Here is a 19,816-nt window from a genome sequence, read left to right on the forward strand (position 1 = left end):
TCAATAGATCTCTGTTGGAGCGGACAGGAATCTTTTGTCCCTGTAACTTCCTGTCATCACTCATTGATGCATTACCCAGTTAACAGATGTGCATTGATCTGCAACTTAGCCCTTGTTGGGGCCCAGAGTAGGCCAACCCAAAATGTGCCCCAATGGCATATCGATTATTATGAATTAAAGTTACTTAAGAAACAGCCAACACAAGAGGGACACTCTGATCCTCCTGTCTCCCTGAAAGCAGGAAATAAAGATTTTGTGTGAAAGGTACACTCCCTTTCACTTTCACATGAAAGGATGTACCAGCCTGCATCTAGAGGTAGAGGGACACCCTTATTGCCAAAGATAGAGAATTTGTGCCGAGAAGGGAGAAGCCTATGTAAGCAAACCTTGTTATTTCTTTAATTTACTACCCCAAGCCCAAACTCTGTTATATTCTTTACTAATGGGCACCCCACACCTAAATTTCTTTGTCCTCTCAATTCCTCACAAATTGATTGTTTCTTTGTCTAAAAAGTACAAAAAGCTACCTGCTTTGGCCACTTCTTAGATCCTATTTCTGTGGGACATCCATGTGCATAAATTAAAATTTGTTTCTTTTTCTCATGTTAATCTGTCTTGTGTCAATTTTATTGTTAATCCAGTCACAAGAACTCAAGAGGAGTAGAGGGGAAAATTTCCCCCTCTCCAACATTCTGTATCATTTTTTAAAAAATTTTATTGAAGTATAGTTGATTTACAATGTTGTGTTAAATTCTGCTGTACAGCAAAATGACTCAGTTATACATATATATTCTTTTTCATATTCATTTCCATTCTGGTTTATCACAGAATATTGAATATAGTTCCCTGATATTCTGTATCATTTGAACCCACAATATGGCCTTATGGCAAGAGCATGCACTGTGGAATCAGACAGTCCAGTGTTTGAGTTCAGGCTCTCCAACTGACTGGTACTTAGAACTTGGATAAATACATTTAGCTCCTTAAGTCTCAATTTTCTCATCAGCAGAATAAAAGGTCAAATTTCTGAGGACTTTATTTAATGGTTGTTAAATGATGTAACGTGTGTAGAGCATTTTTGCACTGTGTCTGGAATATAATAATTATTTTTAAAATATTAGCTATAATTATCATTAGAAAGCCTAGATTAAGAAGGCCTCATGGAAGAGAGGAAAAAAATCATAAATTATATCAAGACCATAACCACTAATGAGAAAATTAGGCTCTCTCTGGAGATAGTACTTTAAAACTGTCAGTCCACTTGGGGATGGAAACGTTTCTTCTAAAAGAAAAAGACTAGTCAGACGGGTACTGCAGTAAATTGATGTGTGTGGAACCTCACTGGGAAAGATTTATATGACTCCTCAGCCAGTCAGAACTAAGAGGGAAATTCAGCCTCTTGCCCTTCCTCATTTGTCAGGTCTCTGCAGCCTTCACTTCCTTTCTTACTCAATTTAGAATCTGTGGTCTGTAACTTCAATTCCACATTTTCACAATCCTCCGTCCTTTTCTACCACTGCATTGACCTGGCAGGAAACCCAACTCCTAGTTGGGTGCAAGGAAGCCAACTACTTGTGCTCCTTGCACCCAAATTACTGTGGCTGATCAGCCACAGAAAAAGTCTCCCAGCCCTATGGATGGGGCCATGAATCATTCACGAGCTCCAGCCTCCTGGGGCTTCAGTGCAGCCCAGCCATCATCCCATGGTTCCCTGGGTGATCTTGTATTACATTTTGTCCACAAAAGCAATGTCAAACATTGTCCAGTCTTATCAAACATGTGCTCCTTGTTACTCTTAGCAGCTGGCCTCATTTCCTACTTCAGATGATAGTAGAAGTCTCCAGACAAGAGCTTTCTTAGCATTTCCTGCCACCCTACTCAAAAATTAACCTGGTTTTGGATTGATTCTTTCTTCTCTTCTCCCTTTTAAAGGAAGATGTGTTTCTCCTTTCCTAGACTCATCCTTCCACATATTCTTTGCAACCCATCCTCTTTCATCTTCAGAGCTTGGCTCTTTTTTTCCCTCAGTATCTTCTACCTCTCCCTTTCTATTGCCTTCCTTTCAGCATGCTGGAATCTCTCTCATCTTAAAAACAAAAATACAGTAAACCTTCCAAAGGCAATTATAATTATAGATCATAGCCCTTAGTCCTTTTCCTGCTTTTCTCTTCTCCAGGTTCCTACTCCCAATATTGCAACCTCCTTCCATTGCTGTTAAGTTTGGATTCCTCTTGTAGCTACATTTTGCTTTTTGCTGGTTGTAACAACAGACACACTCTTTCTGATCTTTGACAGTCTCCCCTCTGTATTAGTTTCCTATTGCTATGGAAGCAAATTACCACAAACAAAGTGTGTTAAAACAACACTCATGTATTAGCTCATAGTTCCACGGGTTAGAAGTCCAACATGGGTCTCACATGGCAAAATCAAGATGTCAATAGAGACGCATTCTTTACTGAAGGCTTGGGGAAGAGTCTGCTTCTAAGCTCATTCAGGTGCTTGGCCTGAGGTCCTCATTTCCTTGCTGGCTGTCAGATAGGTAAGGGGCTGCCCTTACCTTTTAGAGGCCTCTCTTCAGTCCTACTACATGAGCCCCTCTGCATCTCAGCACAAGCAATGGTACTTAAATTCTCCACATTTAGAATCTTCTTCTGCCTTCTTCTCTTTTTAAGGACTTATGTGATTACATTGGGCCCACCCAGATAATCCAGGACAATCTCCCTGTCTTAAGGTAACTAATTAGTCATCTTAATTGCATCTGCAAAGTCCCTTCACAGCTGTACCTAAATTACTTTGATATTTGATTGGATAACCAGGGGACAGGAATCTTGGGGGGGGCACCTTTCTAGCATTCTGCCTATCACATCCTCCTTTTATAAATGCAATTCAGTACAATAAGTTATTTGTGCAAAATACAACAAAAATACCAATATTAGCAGCCAATTTAACCTCAGATAATAGTGTGAGAGAATTTTCAGATAATAATGTGAAATGACAAAGGGAATTAATATTTCTGCGTTAATGTCCTCTTTGCAAGTTCAAAACTGTCCACTGGGCACCTTTGCTGCCTGCCCAGACGGCACATCAGCCATGCAATGTCATGCATGTGGTTTACGTCACATCTATGATAGGTGCCATCCTGTACAACATCTGCTCTTATGGAAATCATACATTTTGCTATTTTTAAGCTTATAGTGACACAATACTATAATGCTTACCATAAACAATTTCCAAAGAACACTAAAAACATCAAATTACTAAAATTTATTGAGGAAAAATTTAAGAGATATTATACCAGATAAACTCCTTTCGAAGAGACAGCTAAAGTTATTACATTTTGAAAGGAAATGTTTCAAATAATGTTTTTAGAGAGGAGAAAATATCTCCTTTCTTGTGATGGGCTATAGCCTCATGGATCTCAAATTTCTCTTTCAGTGGTTTAAATTTCAGTCTAGTAATTGTGACATGCTTAGAGTATTTTATGACTATTAATGATCTTTAGAGTATTAATTTTCTTTTAACTCTGTTATTTAAAGGGCTTGCTCCACACGTTAAGTGATCCATCTTTTTAACTACACTTTTTTTTTTAGGATTGCATAAGGAACACATGTTCAATGTAGAATATTTGGAGAAATTAAAAAGCAGAGGAAAATAAAAATCAGTAGGCAACTCATTTTTTAACCTATCCTGGAGCATTCTTTTCACATTTTTGAAGTCAGCAAATAGTTTTAGATTTATAGTAGTTCATTTTAAATTCACGTTGGGGGAACACAGCTATAGGCATTCCAGATGGTGCTATATGGCTCTTCTTTGAATTAACTGGGTGTGCTCCTGGAAGGAACATGTTTATGAATTGCCCACTGGAAATTTAGACTAACACACTATTGTAGGAAAAGACGATTATATCAATACCAGAATCTTCTACTGACTGGCTTTATAAATTTAAGACAATCACATTTCTTTAGACCTCTTTACATCTAATTTCTCTCACTATAAATTAAAGTGGCAGGTCCAGATGATACTTTAGTTGAGTTCTAAGGTTTCATTATTCTATAAATATCAATTTTTTCAAGTATATTTGCATCTAAAACCTAGAAAAAGAAAGTGTACCTTTTTGTGTCATTGCTACAACAAAGAGATTTATATCCACAATCAGGTTTGTATGTTTGTGCCAGACTTCAAAAGAATAAACCTATTTTGTATTACCTGATAAGATTGACTGGCTGATAAAAAACAGGTAATCCATACTGAAATGAAATTAGTCTTCCAGCACTGAATTTCCATTTTACGGATGACAGATCTGAAGCCCAGAAAGGCTAGGTCACACGGCTTGAAATAGAAATGCCTCTTAGGAGCACTGGCACAGATAGTTTGTGAGGAAAATGACAGAAAAATAAAAAAAAAAACTTCCTGCACCAATTTTTCAAATTATTCTTCATATACATACAGTGTGCCAGAGGCTGGTCACAAACTTTTCTAAAACTTGCATATAATTTATAGGAACCCAAGGGATGTAACAGGATAATGTAATTTGAAATTGCTGGATAGAGAGGGAGAAAATCTCAACTCCAAGACCGAAACCAATTTTTTTGTGTGGCTTTAGACAAGTCAGTTAACCTTTCTGTGCTTCATTTTCTTCCTCTTTATTATTGCAATAACATTATCCTCCATAATCTACATCATGGGGCTGTTGTGAAGATTAAATGAGAACATGCATGGGAGGTTTTGGGAAAAAAAGTAAGATGGTCATGATGTTCTAGCTGAAAAGGGAAAGAGAAGGAGAAAAAGAAGGAATGGATGAGGGAGAGACTGAGGCTCAATTTCCTCATCTACACAATGAAAAGTCTGAATTTAGTTTTTTTTGTTGTTGTTTTGTTTTTTTGGGTTTTTTTGTTTTGTTTTTTTGCAAGGACAAGAAAGTGCTTTATTTATTTACAATAACAACAAAAATTTGTAACATAATTATCTTTCCTCAAAACAGATATCCCTACAAAATACACAGAGGCCAAATTCTCAGCTGATGTAGAATTCCATGTAAAAATGAACTCTACTGTATCTCATTTGTTGTCATTATGGGACATTTTTAGAGCATTGGTTTCCTGAATCTAAGTGTGTAATATAATATAAACAGACTTATGTAACTTCCTGAAAGGCATAAATTATTGATATTGACATGAATCATTTGTTATACACTCATTTTTGCATTTTTAGTGGTCTGAAACTATTGCATTAGAAATTCAAGCACACAAACCACGGAAGGAGGGAAGGAAGGAAGGAAGGAAGGGAGGGAGGGAGGGAGGGAGGGAGGGAGGGAGAGGGAGGGAGGGAGGAAAAAAGGAAGGAAGAAAGAAAGAAGAGAGAAAGAAAAAAAAATCTCATAAGCTCAGCAATCAGAATTCATTCTCTTTGACATATGAAACTTGTACCCCAGTAACCCCTCTTCATGTCTATCATGACCTAATTTAGATGTTTTCATATATATTTTGCTTTCTTATTTTCTCTTTCGATGTCATAATCAAGTACAGATCTAAGTAAAAACCATACTTTTACTTTTCATTTCTTGCAAAAAAAGAACATGCTTCAGAAACATACTCCACAGTAGAATCTTCATGCTCGTCTACAGGTGTCCAAGGCTTTGTTATTGCTCACCAGAAGTTTGTTAGAGTTTTTCAGTTAACATAAGCAACCTAAAATGTTTATAAGAATTATCAAAAATACAAGGTTGTATTGAAATTCAATTACTGGTGTGCTGGGCTATGTATTAGTTTAGCTGTATTAATTCCAAAAATCAGTTTTATTGTAATTCTATTAATTTTTTTCTTCCAGTTTTAGAGATATAATTGACATACAGCACTGTATAAGTTTAAGGGGCTCAGCATAATGATTTGACTTACATGCATCATGGAATTATGACCTAAATACATTTAGTGAGCATCCATCATCTCATGGATATAAAATTAAAGTAGAAAAAATATTTTTCCTTGTGACGAGAACTCTTAGGGTTTACTCTCTTAACAACTTTCATATGTAACCTACAGCAGTGTTCATTATATTTATCGTGTTGTACGTTACATCCCTAATACTTCTTCATCTTATAACTGGAAGTTTGTATCTTTTGACCACTTTCAGCCAATTCTCCCTACTCCCACCCCCACCTCAGTAAACTCAAATCTGATATCTTTTTCTATGAGTTCTGTTTATTTGTTTTTGAAGTATAAATGACCTACAACACTATGTTAGTTCCTGGTACACAACATAGAAATTCAGTGTTTCTACACATTTCAAAACGATAACCGTGATAAGTCTATTTGTCATCTGCCACCATACAAAGATATTATATAATTATGACTATATTCCCCACACTGTATAATTCATACCTGTGGTTCACTTATTTCGTAACTGGAAGTTTGTATCTCTTCATCTCCCTCACCTATTTCTCACCTCCCCCCACAGCCCTCCCCTCTGGAAACCACATGTTTTTCCTCTGTATCTATGATTCTGTTTCTATTTAGTTATATTTGTTCATTTGTTGAGTTTTTTAATTCCACATATAAGTGAAATTGTACAGTATTTGTCCTTCTCTGTCCTGGAGAATGTTCCATGTACACTTGAAAAGAATGTGTATTCTTATATAAAATAGATAAACAATGAGGACCTACTGTATAGCACAGGGAACTATATTCAATATCTTGTAATAACCTATAATGGAAAAGAACCTGAAAGAATATATATATATATATATGAATCACTTTGCTATATACCTGAAACATTGTAAATCAACTATACTTCAATTTAAAAAATAAAATAAAATAAAAAGTTGCAAAAGTTTTAAAAAAGAATGTGTATTCTGCTGCCTTTTTATGGAATGTTCTATATAGACCTATTAAGTTTATCTGGTCTAATGTGTCATTTAAGACCAATGTTTCCTTACTGACTTTCTGTCTGGATGATCTGTCCATTATTGTAAGTGGGGTGTTAAAAGTCTCCTACTATTATTGTGTTCCCATCAATTTCTCCCTTTTTATCTGTTAATCTTTGCTTTATGTATTTAGGTGCTCCTATGTTGGGTATGTATATATTTACAACTGCTATAACTTCTTGTATTTATCCCTTGATCATTATGTAATGACCTTCTTTGTCTCTTGTTATGGTTTTGTTTTAAAGTTTGTTTTGTCTAAGTATTGCTGTACTGGCTTCCTTTTCATTTCATTTGCATGGAATATCTTTTTCCATCCCCTCACTTCCACTCTATGTGTATCTTTAGATCTGAAGTGAGCCCCTTGTAAGCAGCGTATATTTTGGTCTTGTTTTTGTATCAATTCTATATCTTTTGATTGGAGTATTTATATTTATAAATAAATATAATATACACTTGTTTTATATTTTATACTTTATAAATATAAATACTTATATTTAAAGTAATTATTGATAGATATGTATTTATTGCCATTTTGTTCATTGTTTGGGGGTTGTTTTGTAGGGGTTTTGGTTCCGTTCCTTTTTTTTTTTTTTTTTTTGATCTCTTGTGATCTGATGACTTCTTTAACATTATCTTTGAATTACTTTCTCTTTTTTGTGTATGTATCTATTATAGATTTTTGGTTTGTGGTTACCCAAACCACATGAGGTTTATATGTAGCAATCTATATCTATATCCAGATAGCTAGACAGATATGTTATTATTTTAAGTTATTGATCTCTTAAGTTTGAACACATTTTAATAATCCTGCATTTTTACTCCCCCTCCCAAGTTTACTGTTTTTGGCATCCTATTTTACATACTTTTGTTTTGGGTATCACTTAATTACTTATTGTGTATAGAGATGATTTTACTATTTTTGTGTTTTAACCTTTCTGTTACCTTTATAAGTGGTTGATCTAGTACTTTTGCTGCATATTTGCCTTTTCCAATGAGATTTTTTCCTTTTGTAATTTTCATATTCCTAGTTGTGCCCTTTCCTTTCTACTTAGAGAAGTCCCTTTAATATTCCTTGTAAAGCTGGTTTTGTGGTGCTGAAAGTTTTTAGCTTTTGCTTGTCTTTTTTCTCTCCTTCAGAGCTGAATAATAGCCTTGCTGGGTAGAGTATTCTTGTTTGTAGGTTTTTCCCTTCATCACTTTAAATATGTTGCATCATTCCCTTCTGACCTGCAGAGCTTCTGCTGAAAAGTCAGCTGATAGCCTCATGGGAGTGGCCTTGTGGGTAACTTGTTGTTTTTCCCTTGCTGCTTTTAATATTCTCTCTTAATCTTTAATTTTTGCCATTTTAATTACAGTGTGTTTTGGTATGGTCTTCTTTGGGTTGATCCTGTTTGGGACTCTTTATGCTTCCTAGACCTGGATGTCTGTTTCTTTCCCCAGGTTAGGAACATTTTCAGCTATTATGCCTTCACATATGTTTTCTGCCCCTTTCTCTCTTCTCCTTTTGGGACCCCAATAATGCAAATGTTAGTACACTTGTTGTCTCAGAAGACTCTTAAATTGTTATCATTTTTTTTCTTTTTTTCTTTTTTCCTTTCAGCTTGAATGATTTCTACTACTATGTCTTTCAGTTTGCTGAACATTCCTCTGTATCATCTACTCTACTGTTGATTCCTTTTAGTGTATTTTTAATTCCAGTTGTTGTGTTTTTCATCTCTATTTTGTTCTTTGTATTTTCTAACTCTTTGTTAAACTTCTCACTCTGTTCATCCAATGTTCTCCCAAGTTCTTTGATTATCATTATGATCATTACCTTGAACTTTTTATTGGGTATATTATTTCCACTTCACTTAGTTCTTCTCAGGTTTTATCTTGTTCCTTTGTTTGGAACATATACCTCTGTTGCCTCATTTTGCTCTGTTTTTATTTCTACGTATTTTGTAGGTTGGTTTTATTTCCCAGTCTTGGAGAAGTGGACTTATGTAGGGAATATCCTATGAGGACCAATAGCACATTCCTCTCTGGTCATCAGAGTATATGCTCCAGGGGTACCCTCTATGTGGGTGGCATGGGTCATTCTGTTGTGACAGGCTGTCTACTGTGGCTGGCTCCTAATCCAGTTAGTTGCCAGGCCCTGCCTTGTGTAGAGGCTGCCAGCTGCTGGTGGATGGCTGGGTCCTGTCTGGCTGGCTTTAAGGACTTAATGGTCCTGGAGTTGGTATTCACCTACTTGTGGGTTGGGTTGTGACCCAGGGGATCCCAGGCTTGGTGTCTGCCCACTGGTGGGTGAGACTGGGCCCTGGGTCTAGTGCTGACACACTGGTTGACAGAGCTGGGTCCTGGGGTCTCTGGCTGAGAGGCCTGGGGGTCCCAGAGTTTGTGTTCACCCTCTGGTGGGTAAGGCTGGGTCCGATGGCTGGCTGTGGGCTCCCAGGGGTCCTGGGGCGAATGCTATCCAACTGGTGGGTGAGGCCATGTCTTGGGCCCTCTGGTGGGAGGGGCTGAGTCCTGGGGCAGCTGACATCTCAGGGGGTCTTATGGCAGCTGACCTGCTGGTGGGTGGGGCTGGGTCCCTTCCCAGCTAGCTGCTTGGCCTGGGGCATCCCAGGACTGGTGCCAACCGTCTGGTGGACGGGACAGGTCCTGCTAATAAGCTAGAGGAAGTATTCCAAAATGGCACTTGTTAACACTAGTGTCTTCATTATGGTATGAGCTCCCAAAACTGTCTGCTGCCCATGTCTATGTCCCCTCAATGAGTCCCAGCTGCATCCTGCCTCTCCAGGAGGCTCTCCAAAATCAGCAAGTGGTTATGACCCGTGCTCTTTTCACATTACTGCTTCTGTCCAGGGTCTCATAGTGTGTGAGATTTTATCTGTGCCCTTTATGAGTGGAGTCTTTATTTCCCACAGTCCTCTGGCTCTCCTGAAAGTAAGCCCCACTGGCCTTCAAAGGCAAATATTCTGGGGGCTCATCTTCCTGGTGCAGAACCCCTGGGTGGGGTGTTCACTGTGGGGTTTAGACCCCTTGCTCCTTGGGGAGAATCTCTGCAATTATGATTATTCTCCCATTTCTGGGTCACCTGCCCAGGGGTATGGGTCTTGACTATCCCATGACTCCACTCCTCCTATCCATCTTGTTGTTTCTTCTTTATATCTTTAGTCGTAGAAGATTTTTTCTGCTAGTCTTCAGAAAAAGACATCAGTAGCTGCTCTTTAAATAGTTGTAATTTTGGTGTGCACATCGAATGAGGTAAGCTCAGAACCTTCCTACTCTGCTATTTTGTCCAATCCCTGAGGAATTCTATTAAATCTATAAGTCAATTTGTGGGCCATTTTTTTCTTTACAAATTGAGTCTCCCAATTATTTTCCAGATTTTCTCTTATTCCTTCAGTAAAATGTCATAACCTTATACATTCCTTAATAGATTTATCTCATAATATTTTCTGCTATTTGTTTCTCTTGCAAATGGAATCCTTTTTCCTGTTAGCTTTATGTGTGTGTTGTAAGGGTTATTGGTGACGTTTGTGAAAGTTACTGATTCTTGCATGTTCATCTTCATTGAATTCTCCTGAACTTTCATCTTACTTCTAATAGCTAGCAATGTGATTCTCTTGTATATGCCTGGTAGACATCATACACAAATAATGACAATTTTGTATTTTTTCATAGATTATTACATATCACTTTTTTTTCTTTACTTACAACCTCCAATAAAATGTTGAAGACTAGTGGTGATAATAGGCATCCTTTTCTTGTTCTTGACTTTAATGGGAGTGTTTCTAGTATTTCACTATTAAATATGATCCTTGATTAAATATATTCCTAGTAAGTCTCTATGGTGAACACATCCTAATGTGACTCCTCACCACACACATACAATGAGTCACACCTTTGTATCATCTCCATCCCTTGAGTATGCATAGAACCTGTGATTTGCTTTTAACCAAAAGAATAAAGAAAATGAAATGGACTGTTTCTCTCATAATTATATTATTTAAGACTCTGTCTTCATGGACTATGGAGATAGAGATTCTCCTGCCAGCCTTGAGGAAGCAAAGTTGTGAACTGTCTATGTAGAGGGCTATGTGGCAGAGAACTGCAGACAGCCTCTAGGACATGAGGGCAGCTTCCAGTCTCCAGCTTCCAGCCAATAAAGAGATGAGTCCTTCAGTCATACAAAAACAAGTAACTGAATTCTGCCAACTCTCTGAATTAGCTTGGAAACAGATTTTCCTCTAGTCAAGTCTCTAAATGAGAATACCTTGATTGCAGCCTTGTGAGACCCTGAGAAGAGGACCCAGTTAAGCTGTGCCCAGACTCCTGATCTATGGAACTTGTGAGATAATAAATGTTTCTTTTTTTTATTCTCTATTTTTTAAACTGAAGTATAGTTGATTTACAATGTTGTGCTAATTTCTGCTGTACAGCAAAGTGACTCAGTTTTACACATATATACATTTTTTTAATATTCTTTTCCATTGTTTTATCTGAGAAGATTGGATGTAGTTCCCTGTGCTATATAGTAGGACCTCATTGTCCATCTATTCTAAAGGTAATAGTTTGCATCTACTAACCCCAAACTCTCAGTCCTTCCCTCCCCTCCCCCCCCTTGGCAACCACAAGTCTGTTCTCTATGTCTGTGAGTCTGTTTCTGTTTTGTAGATAGGTTCATTTGTGCCATATTTTAGATTCCATATATAAGTGATATTATATGGTATTTGTCTTTCCCTTTCTGACTTACTTCACTTAGTATGATAATCTCTACTTGCATTCATGTTGCTGCAAATGGCATTATTTCATTCTTTTTTATGGTTGAGTAGTATTCCATTGTATACATATACACCACATCTTCTTTATCCGTTCATCTGCTGATGGGCATTTAGGTTGTTTCCATGTCTTGGCTATTGTGAATAGTGCTGCTATGAACATAGGGGTGGGTATAATTTTGTCTGGGTATATGACCAGGAGTGGGATTTCTGGATCATATGGTGGTTCTATTTTTAGTTTTTTGAGAAACCTCCATACTGTTTTCCACAGTGGGTACACTAACTTACATTCCTACCAACATTGTAGGAGGGTTCCCTTTTCTCCACACCCTCTCCAACATTTGTTATTTATAGATTTTTTTAAATGATGGCCATTCTGACCAGTGTGAGGTGGTATCTCGTAGTTTTGATTTGCATTTTTCTAATAACTAATGATGTTGAGCATCTTTTCATGTGCCTACTGGCCACCTGTATGTCTTCTTTGGAGAAATATCTATTTGTTGCTGTTGAGTTGTATGAACTGTTTGTGTATTTTGGAGATTAAGCCCTTGTTGGTTGCATCTTTTGCAAATATTTTCTCCCATTCCTTAGGTTGTCTTTTCTTTTCTTTTTTTTTTTTTTATGGTTTCCTTCGCTGTGCAAAAGCTTGTAAGTTTGATTAGGTCCCATTTGTTTACTTTTGTTTTTATTTATATTTCCTTGGGAGATTGACCTAAGAAATTGTTGGTACGATTTATGTCAGAGAATATATTGCCTATCCTCTCTTCTAGGAGTTTTATGGTTTCATGTCTTATGTTTAAGTCTTTAAGCCATAGTTTATTTTTGTGCATGGTATGAGGGAGTGTTCTAACTTCATTGATTTATATGCAGGTGTCCAACTTTCAAGCACCACTTGCTGAAGAGACTGTCTTTTTCACATTGTACATTCTTGCCTCCTTTGTCAAAGATTAACTGACCATGGGTGTGTGGGTTTATTTCTGGGCTCTCCATTCTGTTCCATTGATCTGTACGTCTGTTTCTGTGCCAATACCACACTGTTTTGATTACTGTAGCTTTGTAGTATTGTCTGAAGTCTGGGAGAGTTATGCCTCCCACACTGGTTTTTTTTTTTTTTCCTCAGGACTGCTTTGACAATTCTGGGTCTTTTATGGTTCCATATAAGGTTTAGTATTATTAGCTCTAGTTCTGTGAAAAATGTCATGGTAATTTGATAGGGATTGCATTAAATCTGTAGATTGCTTTGGGTAGTATTGCCATTTTAATAATATTAATTCTTCCAATCCAAGGGCATAGGATATCTTTCCACTTATTTGAATCATCTTTAATTTCCTTTATTAATGTTTTATAGTTCTCAGTGTCTTTCACCTGAAAGACTTTCACCAAGTCTTTCACCTCCTTGGTCAGGTTTATTCCTAGGTATTTTATTTATTTGTTTGTTTTTTTGGTGCAATTTTAAAAGGTATTATTTTTTTACATTCCATTTCTGATCTTTCATTGTTAGTGTAAAGAGATGCAACCAATTTCTGAATGTTAATCTTGTATCCTGCTACTTTGCTGAATTCATTTGTTAGATCTAGTAGTTTTTGTGTGGAGTCCTTAGGGTTTTCTTTATATACTATCATGTCATCTGCATATAGTAACAATTTTTACCTCCTCTCTTCCAATTTGGATACATTTCATTTCTTTTTCTTGTCTGATTGCTGTGGCAAGGACTCCCAATACTATGTTGAATGGAAGTGGTGAGAGTGGGCATTCTTGTTTTGTTCCAGATTTTAGTGGGAAGGCTTTCAGCTTTCCACCATTGAGTATTATATTGGCTGTGGGTTTGTCATAATGGCTTTTATTATGTTGAGATATGTTTCCTCTATACCCACTTTGGTAAGAATTTCTATCATGAATGGATGTTGAATTTTGTCAAATGCTTTCTTGAAGTTGCTAAATTTAGATAAAAGGAAATCCTGCTGTTTACAACAACATGGCTGGACCTTGAGGATATTATGCTAAGTGAAATAAGTCAGATGCAGAGAATCAGGGTGTGTGATCAGCTTGTGCTCAATTCCCTGATTAGCTGATGTCTTGGAATCTCAATTTTCAGTCTTCTGGTTCTAACAAGTCTGGGGGCTACATGCTGGGGGCATACTGATGCAGGTAACTTCTGGTTAACTTACAGTTAACCTGGTGGGGGTTTTAGTATCTTCAGAACAACTTAGGAATATGCTAGAGGCTTATCTTTGCCTTTGAAACAGAACTGGGAGTCTTTGTGACTGAGTTATTATGTTTAACTGTTTAAGTTACAGCCATAACTGCTTAAGTTATGGCTACTCTCCTGCCTGAATCTCCTATCTTTGTTTCTGCATTCTTTGCTTCCCCAAACATTAACTGCTAAGGCCTATTCTTTGTTCTACATGGAGGGCCTAGGAGGTCATGGTGTATTTCTATAGCTGCTTTTCCCAATCAACAATTAGCAGGGACACAGAGGATTCTGTCACCGGGGAAGGTCCTGCAGGGTCTTTCTCAGTTTCAATGTGGGAATTACATGTTCTTTAAAGGCTTAATAGAAACATTTTTTGTTTGCAATTTTTTTCCCAAAATTAATTGCTGAATTTGTTTGTCTGCTTGGTTTTGGGGATTTGAGCTATCATTTATTATTGGTTTATAATTTTATTATATTGGAATTTATTGAAATGTTATTTTTAGCTTTCCCCATGGTCAATTTTGTGATGGCCCTGTATATAGTTGAGATGTATCTTTTCTATATCTTGGATTCAAAGTTCTATTTATACATATTTACCAGCTCCTTAAATGTGATAGTCAAATCCATTAAATCCTTGCTTTTTCTTTTGCCTACTATATCTACTGATTTTTCAGAGAGAACCAGATGATTTAAAAATCATTTTGATTACTCTGTATGCAGTGTGCAATTTTTTCAATTGTAAGTTACCTCAAATCCTTTTAGATTTAGAAAAAAATCTATAGAATGTAGTCTTCTGTGAGTTTAAATGAGGACTGGAGACTTTCCCTCCTCCTTTTCCATAGTTCATAGATTACTTTGCAACCAAACATGCTTCTATATGTTCTTCCAACAACACCAGAGTGATATCTAAGGAGTCAATACTGTACCAATCAGAAAATGACTCAGGAAACATTAGTTGGTCAACCTCAGCCTTTTTCTTCTCTTAAAAATATGGATACACTGAAATTTGTATAAACTGACACTACTGAAAAAGAATACCTCATTTAGAATGTAATGAAGGTCAAACATCTGTCTGCCTTACTCTCTTTTTTTGTTGTTTTTTTTTGGGTTTTTTTTGTTTTTTTTTTTTTGTTTTTTTCTTACTCTCTTTTAATTATGGGCAGTGCCATGCCTTTATGGGTATAGGCATTTAAATGTGCCACACACACACTGTGGGTTTAACCCCTGTGGGAGCAACACTTTAATTATTTTTGCTGAACAAAGAAAAATAATACCTGGATTTCATATTACAAACATGAAAAATGACTACCTCACACCAGTCTATAGATGCATCAGGGTTGTTGCAGAGTTTCCTGTAAAAGCATTTCACATCTTGATTCTTCACTTCTGAACCAAAGAGTTCCTGTACTGTCGCATAAAACTTGTCATAATCAATTGCATCTGTATTGTAACAAAGCACAAGAACATTGTCATAAAATTCAAAGAAATACATTGCATTTTTCAGCTGCTTTTTTCCATTTTCTAATCTATTTCATTATCTCAACCTATAAAAACCATATTCTTCTAAAGTTTAAAGATCTTTTCATGGGAACATAACTAGGCTCTTGGCTAGAATATTACTTAGAAGAAAATATTTTTCTTTGGTGTTTAGTATCTCCTCCATAGATTTTGTCTCAATTATTTTAGGCGTTTTGTTCAGGAATACAAAGATAAGAAAGTGCATTACTTCTTTCCTATTGGGAAAAAGTTTTACTAACAGGAGTGTTTGCTAGAACTAATCTTCGGTGGAAGATAGAAGTGAGCAAAGAGCAATTCTTTTTTTGTTTTTGTTTTTTTTCTTGCCAAAATTTTATTATTTTATTTTTTACTGGACCACCAGGGAAGTCCCTCAACATTATTATTAACAACACCCCCTTTCACTCTTGAAAGTGTCATCAACTGGATGATAAGTGGTATAGACATCAAAGAGATAGCACTGAGATGGTGAGATATGGTTGGAAGTAGAATTGCAAAGACTTGCTAATAGCTTGGAAGTTGTTGGGGACAAAGTTGTGATTGAAGGACAGGCTGGATTCTATTGTAATGGTTGCCATTCAGAGTGTTTGCCCTCCCTCTCTCACAGGGCTATTTGGCAACGTCTGCAGACATTTTTTGTTTGTTACAACTAAGGATGGGGTGCTACTGACATCTGGTGGGTAGAGACCAGAGATGCCACTAAACATTCTGCAATGCACAGGATAGCCTGCCCCACCCCCGGCCTCACACACATACACATATACAGAACAAAGAATTATCCAGCCCCAAATGTCAATGGTGTCAAGGTTGAGAAACCCTGTTCTAGAATGACACTCGTGTTTCTAATTTCAAAACTCAACAGATGTTGGTACTATTTACCAAAACAGGGGCAAATGAATAAGGACCATAATTCTTGGGGAAAATAAACCATTCAATCTTGGTCATATTAAGTTTGATATTCATATGAGAGATCCAAATAGCTTAGCTGTTTTAAATTCATACCAACTAGTACAAGATAGGTTTCTCATTCTAAATGCCACTGGATGAGGATTATAAGACTTTCCTTTCCTGGGATGATTTTAATTCTATTGGGTAATTGACAAGAAGATTTAAGAACAAAATTGTACAGATGAAATCCTGCAATGTACTTGGTATCATTTTTGAGGTAAACAACAGTCCCATTAGAAACATTCTCTCTAGTTCTTAGCTTCCTGCCTATGGTGAGAGGTAGACCCTATTGTCCTGTATTTATAAGGGAATATGAATGTATGCCAGTATTAGCAGTCTGATCAAAGTTCAGATTATATTTCTCCCTTCTCAGCCTTTCAGTTTAGTCCCTGTCATAAAGGTAATTTATCTAGCAGTACTAAATTTTGATCAAATCTAATATATATACATATAAACTATACTATACTACATTATAGTATAATTATAATATAATATATCATAAAATATATATCTATATGTCTATAATATATATATGTTCTCTCTCTCTAAATATATATACATGTATGTGTGTGTGTGTGTGTATACAAACATATATACTACAGAAGAAGGAAATTTTCAGTGTGGCTTTGTAATTCTAAGCTTGTAAATGTAAGCAAGGTTAACTTGTTAATTTAGCACACCTTTAAGGAGTACTTCCTGGCTTCAGACTCGGTGCTAACCCTGGGATTACAAAGCCTTCAAAGCACTCACAGTTCAATGCAGGAAAGAAGGGGCAGGTATTTAATACTCACATGTATATAAATTTCTGCAGCTTAAGATTAACAGGTATATTCCTTGTGATGCCAATAAAGTGCGTCAAAAGTTCTAAGGATGGTTTTGCTTAGGGAAAGTTTGGAAGTTTTTATGAAGAAGTGATATTTGATTTGGGTCTTGAAAAATGAGCAAGAGTTTATAGGCACAAAAATGGGAGGAAATGCACTACACATTGCAGTGATGACATGTGCAAAATCAGAGTCGTTAAGAGTATGCCATGCTTGGAAATGCTGAAAGATTCATGTTAGGGCAGAGGGGCATGAAGGGAAGTTCCAGGAGCTGTAGCTGGAAAGGTAGGTTAAGGGATGACTGTGAATAGACCTGGATGCCAAGTTTATGTATATGGAATTTAGGGGTGAGCTAATAAGCCAGGAATGTGGCAATTCAAAACAGATTTTTAAAGGAAAATCTCCCTGCAGAAGTATACAGAAAGGAATAACTCTTGGCAAGAAGACCATTATATCAAGAGGCTGCTATAATAACCCAAGAGTGAGATACCATAAAATAGTCAAAATTTATACCAAGACACCTGGCTTAGGAGACTAGGTAGATGATGTCTATGCTAGAAGACTGAGAGATAACACAGGCAAAGCTCAAGAAAAAAAGAGGCAAAGAAAGAATTACAAGAGGAAAAAATAAGAGAGTGGTGTGATGAGAGACACTGAAGGAGAAAATTTCTAGAAACAGTGGCAGCTGTCAATGTAGTGAAATGGCCAAGTAAGCTGGAAAATATAAACAAGTTATTGAATTTGGCAGGCATATTAGGTGATCGAATACCTTGGTAAAAAGCATTTTTTCAGCAAAGTGATGAGGGAAGCCAGACTTGAGTTGATTGAAAACAAAGTGGTGACACTATGGGGAAATTTAGTGGAGAAGCAAAGGAAAGACATACAGCTTAAAAGGAAGAGAAAGTCAAGGTCAGGACCATTGTTATAATTTTAGTTTTAGAAGACAAAGCCAGTGGAAAAGGAGGTTTTGCAGTTGTTGCAGCAAGGTGATAGCTCTGGAGGGGAGGAGGGATGGAAGAAAGTGGAAGAAAGGACAGGTGCTGCTTCAGGTAATTTGGGAGTGGAAGAAAGAGAGTTTGAGAGAATTCTTGTCTTTAGGCTTTGCTTTCACTTATGATGTTGGAAGCTTGACTGAGCGGAGGTGAGTTCCTGTAGAGGATTCAGAAAAAGTGGCAAGGGTTTGGAAAATCAGTTATAGAGTTAAAACAAACTAACTAGGGAAAAATGAAAGCTTATTGAGTAGTTTAGAAAGCTCAGCCAAATTCTCTGTCATCTAACAAAAGCATATCTGAAAGGTCTGAATCAGCTGTAACACTTAGGAATTGAACGACTTGAGAGATGATTTATCCGTACCTCTCATTTTTTAACAAATAAAATGAGGATATAGCAATAATAGTAATAGTTGTCTATTAGAATTGTTATGAGAAGTAATTATATTTATTAAAGTGACTTGTAAATTCTTAAATACTATTCAAATAATACCATTCTGGGTTTGAACACCCAAAGTCAACATTTTCACTTATTCATGACTATACAACCTGGCATATTAAGAGGCTGGCCATACTGGCCCTTTAGCAGTTATGTGGGCCCTGCTTCTTTCCTCACAACAGCAGGATTTGTTCTGTTAGCCTTTTACTCTGCTGTTAAGCCTTGTTCTTCACTGCTGTCCTCAATGCTCTGAAGCTACACACTACACCACTCCCCTTCAACCTTGACCATGGAGCTGTACTTTCAGTTCTGTGTTGGTATCTGCTGCTAATAATCCTCGTAGACCACTGTTCACCACCTTTCCCTTACCTTCTCATGCTTGAAATTATTCTAGCTTAAAGACGTGGGGAGAGGCCCAGAGAGTGAATCATGGTGAGATAGGAAACTTTGCCTACTTATAAAAGTCATTATGATCTTGTGATATCATTAAGTAAAGAGTTGGCAGGGTGGCTCATGTGGCTTGCTAATGGTCACTATGCACTACTGAGAGTCCGAGGGCAACCAGTGAGCCATCAAATGGTAGATCCCACAGAAGAACGCTTAAATGTCATTTAATCCAACCCCCTAATTTTACACTTGAGTCAACTAACATTCAGAAAAATGATAAGAGCTTCCTCAAGTCCACTTAGCTATTCAAGGACAGATTCAGAACGAGGACTTGAGGCCCCCCATTCAATGTCTTTGCTATTAAGCTATGTTGCTTCTCCATGATGGCTTAAAACTCTTCCCAGTTCTAATCAACGGACCCAACTGGACTGCCCTGCGATCACTGATCTTACCTTCTTTCTGGATAAAAAAGCCAGCTCTTTCATCTCTTTTCTGGGCTGCTATACATTCAACCAATTTTTCAAACCCTCTCAAGGCTGTTCTGAAATTGCTAATCTGAAGTGCAAGGTTGAAACGTTTTTCTTCCCTGATATCCATAGGGACATAGGGAATCTTTTATTTCTGTCCAGAAATAACAATGTAAATTTGCCAACTTGGAAAACTTGCCAGTTGTTACAATGCCTCCCTGTTACCTCAATTTTTGCCCTAGGTCTCATTCCTTTGATCTTAAAATCCCATACTGTGGGTAGGAGTAAGAGTTGCTGCCACTAGGATGTTAGCAGGGAGAAACACTGACTTTGGTCTAATGCATTTCACATAGGCAAACATTTCAGTAAAA

The 19,816-nt window shown here is 36.9% G+C and overlaps 1 protein-coding gene across 1 annotated transcript in view; it reads right to left on the reverse strand.

The window, feature by feature from the left end:
• WDR64 (WD repeat domain 64) overlaps positions 1 to 19,575 on the reverse strand; it is a 168,443-nt gene extending 148,868 nt beyond the window's left edge. Inside the window, exons 1-2 of the mRNA XM_061185418.1 lie at positions 19,431 to 19,575; positions 15,189 to 15,319 (exon numbers count right to left, since the gene is read on the reverse strand). Coding sequence (XP_061041401.1) covers positions 15,189 to 15,319; positions 19,431 to 19,575 — 276 coding nt within the window. The remainder of the gene's footprint in view (positions 1 to 15,188; positions 15,320 to 19,430) is intronic.
• Positions 19,576 to 19,816: the final 241 nt, after the last annotated feature.

The sequence above is a fragment of the Eubalaena glacialis genome, chromosome 3, assembly GCF_028564815.1.
Source record: "Eubalaena glacialis isolate mEubGla1 chromosome 3, mEubGla1.1.hap2.+ XY, whole genome shotgun sequence".
Classification (NCBI taxonomy): Eukaryota; Metazoa; Chordata; class Mammalia; order Artiodactyla; family Balaenidae; genus Eubalaena; species Eubalaena glacialis.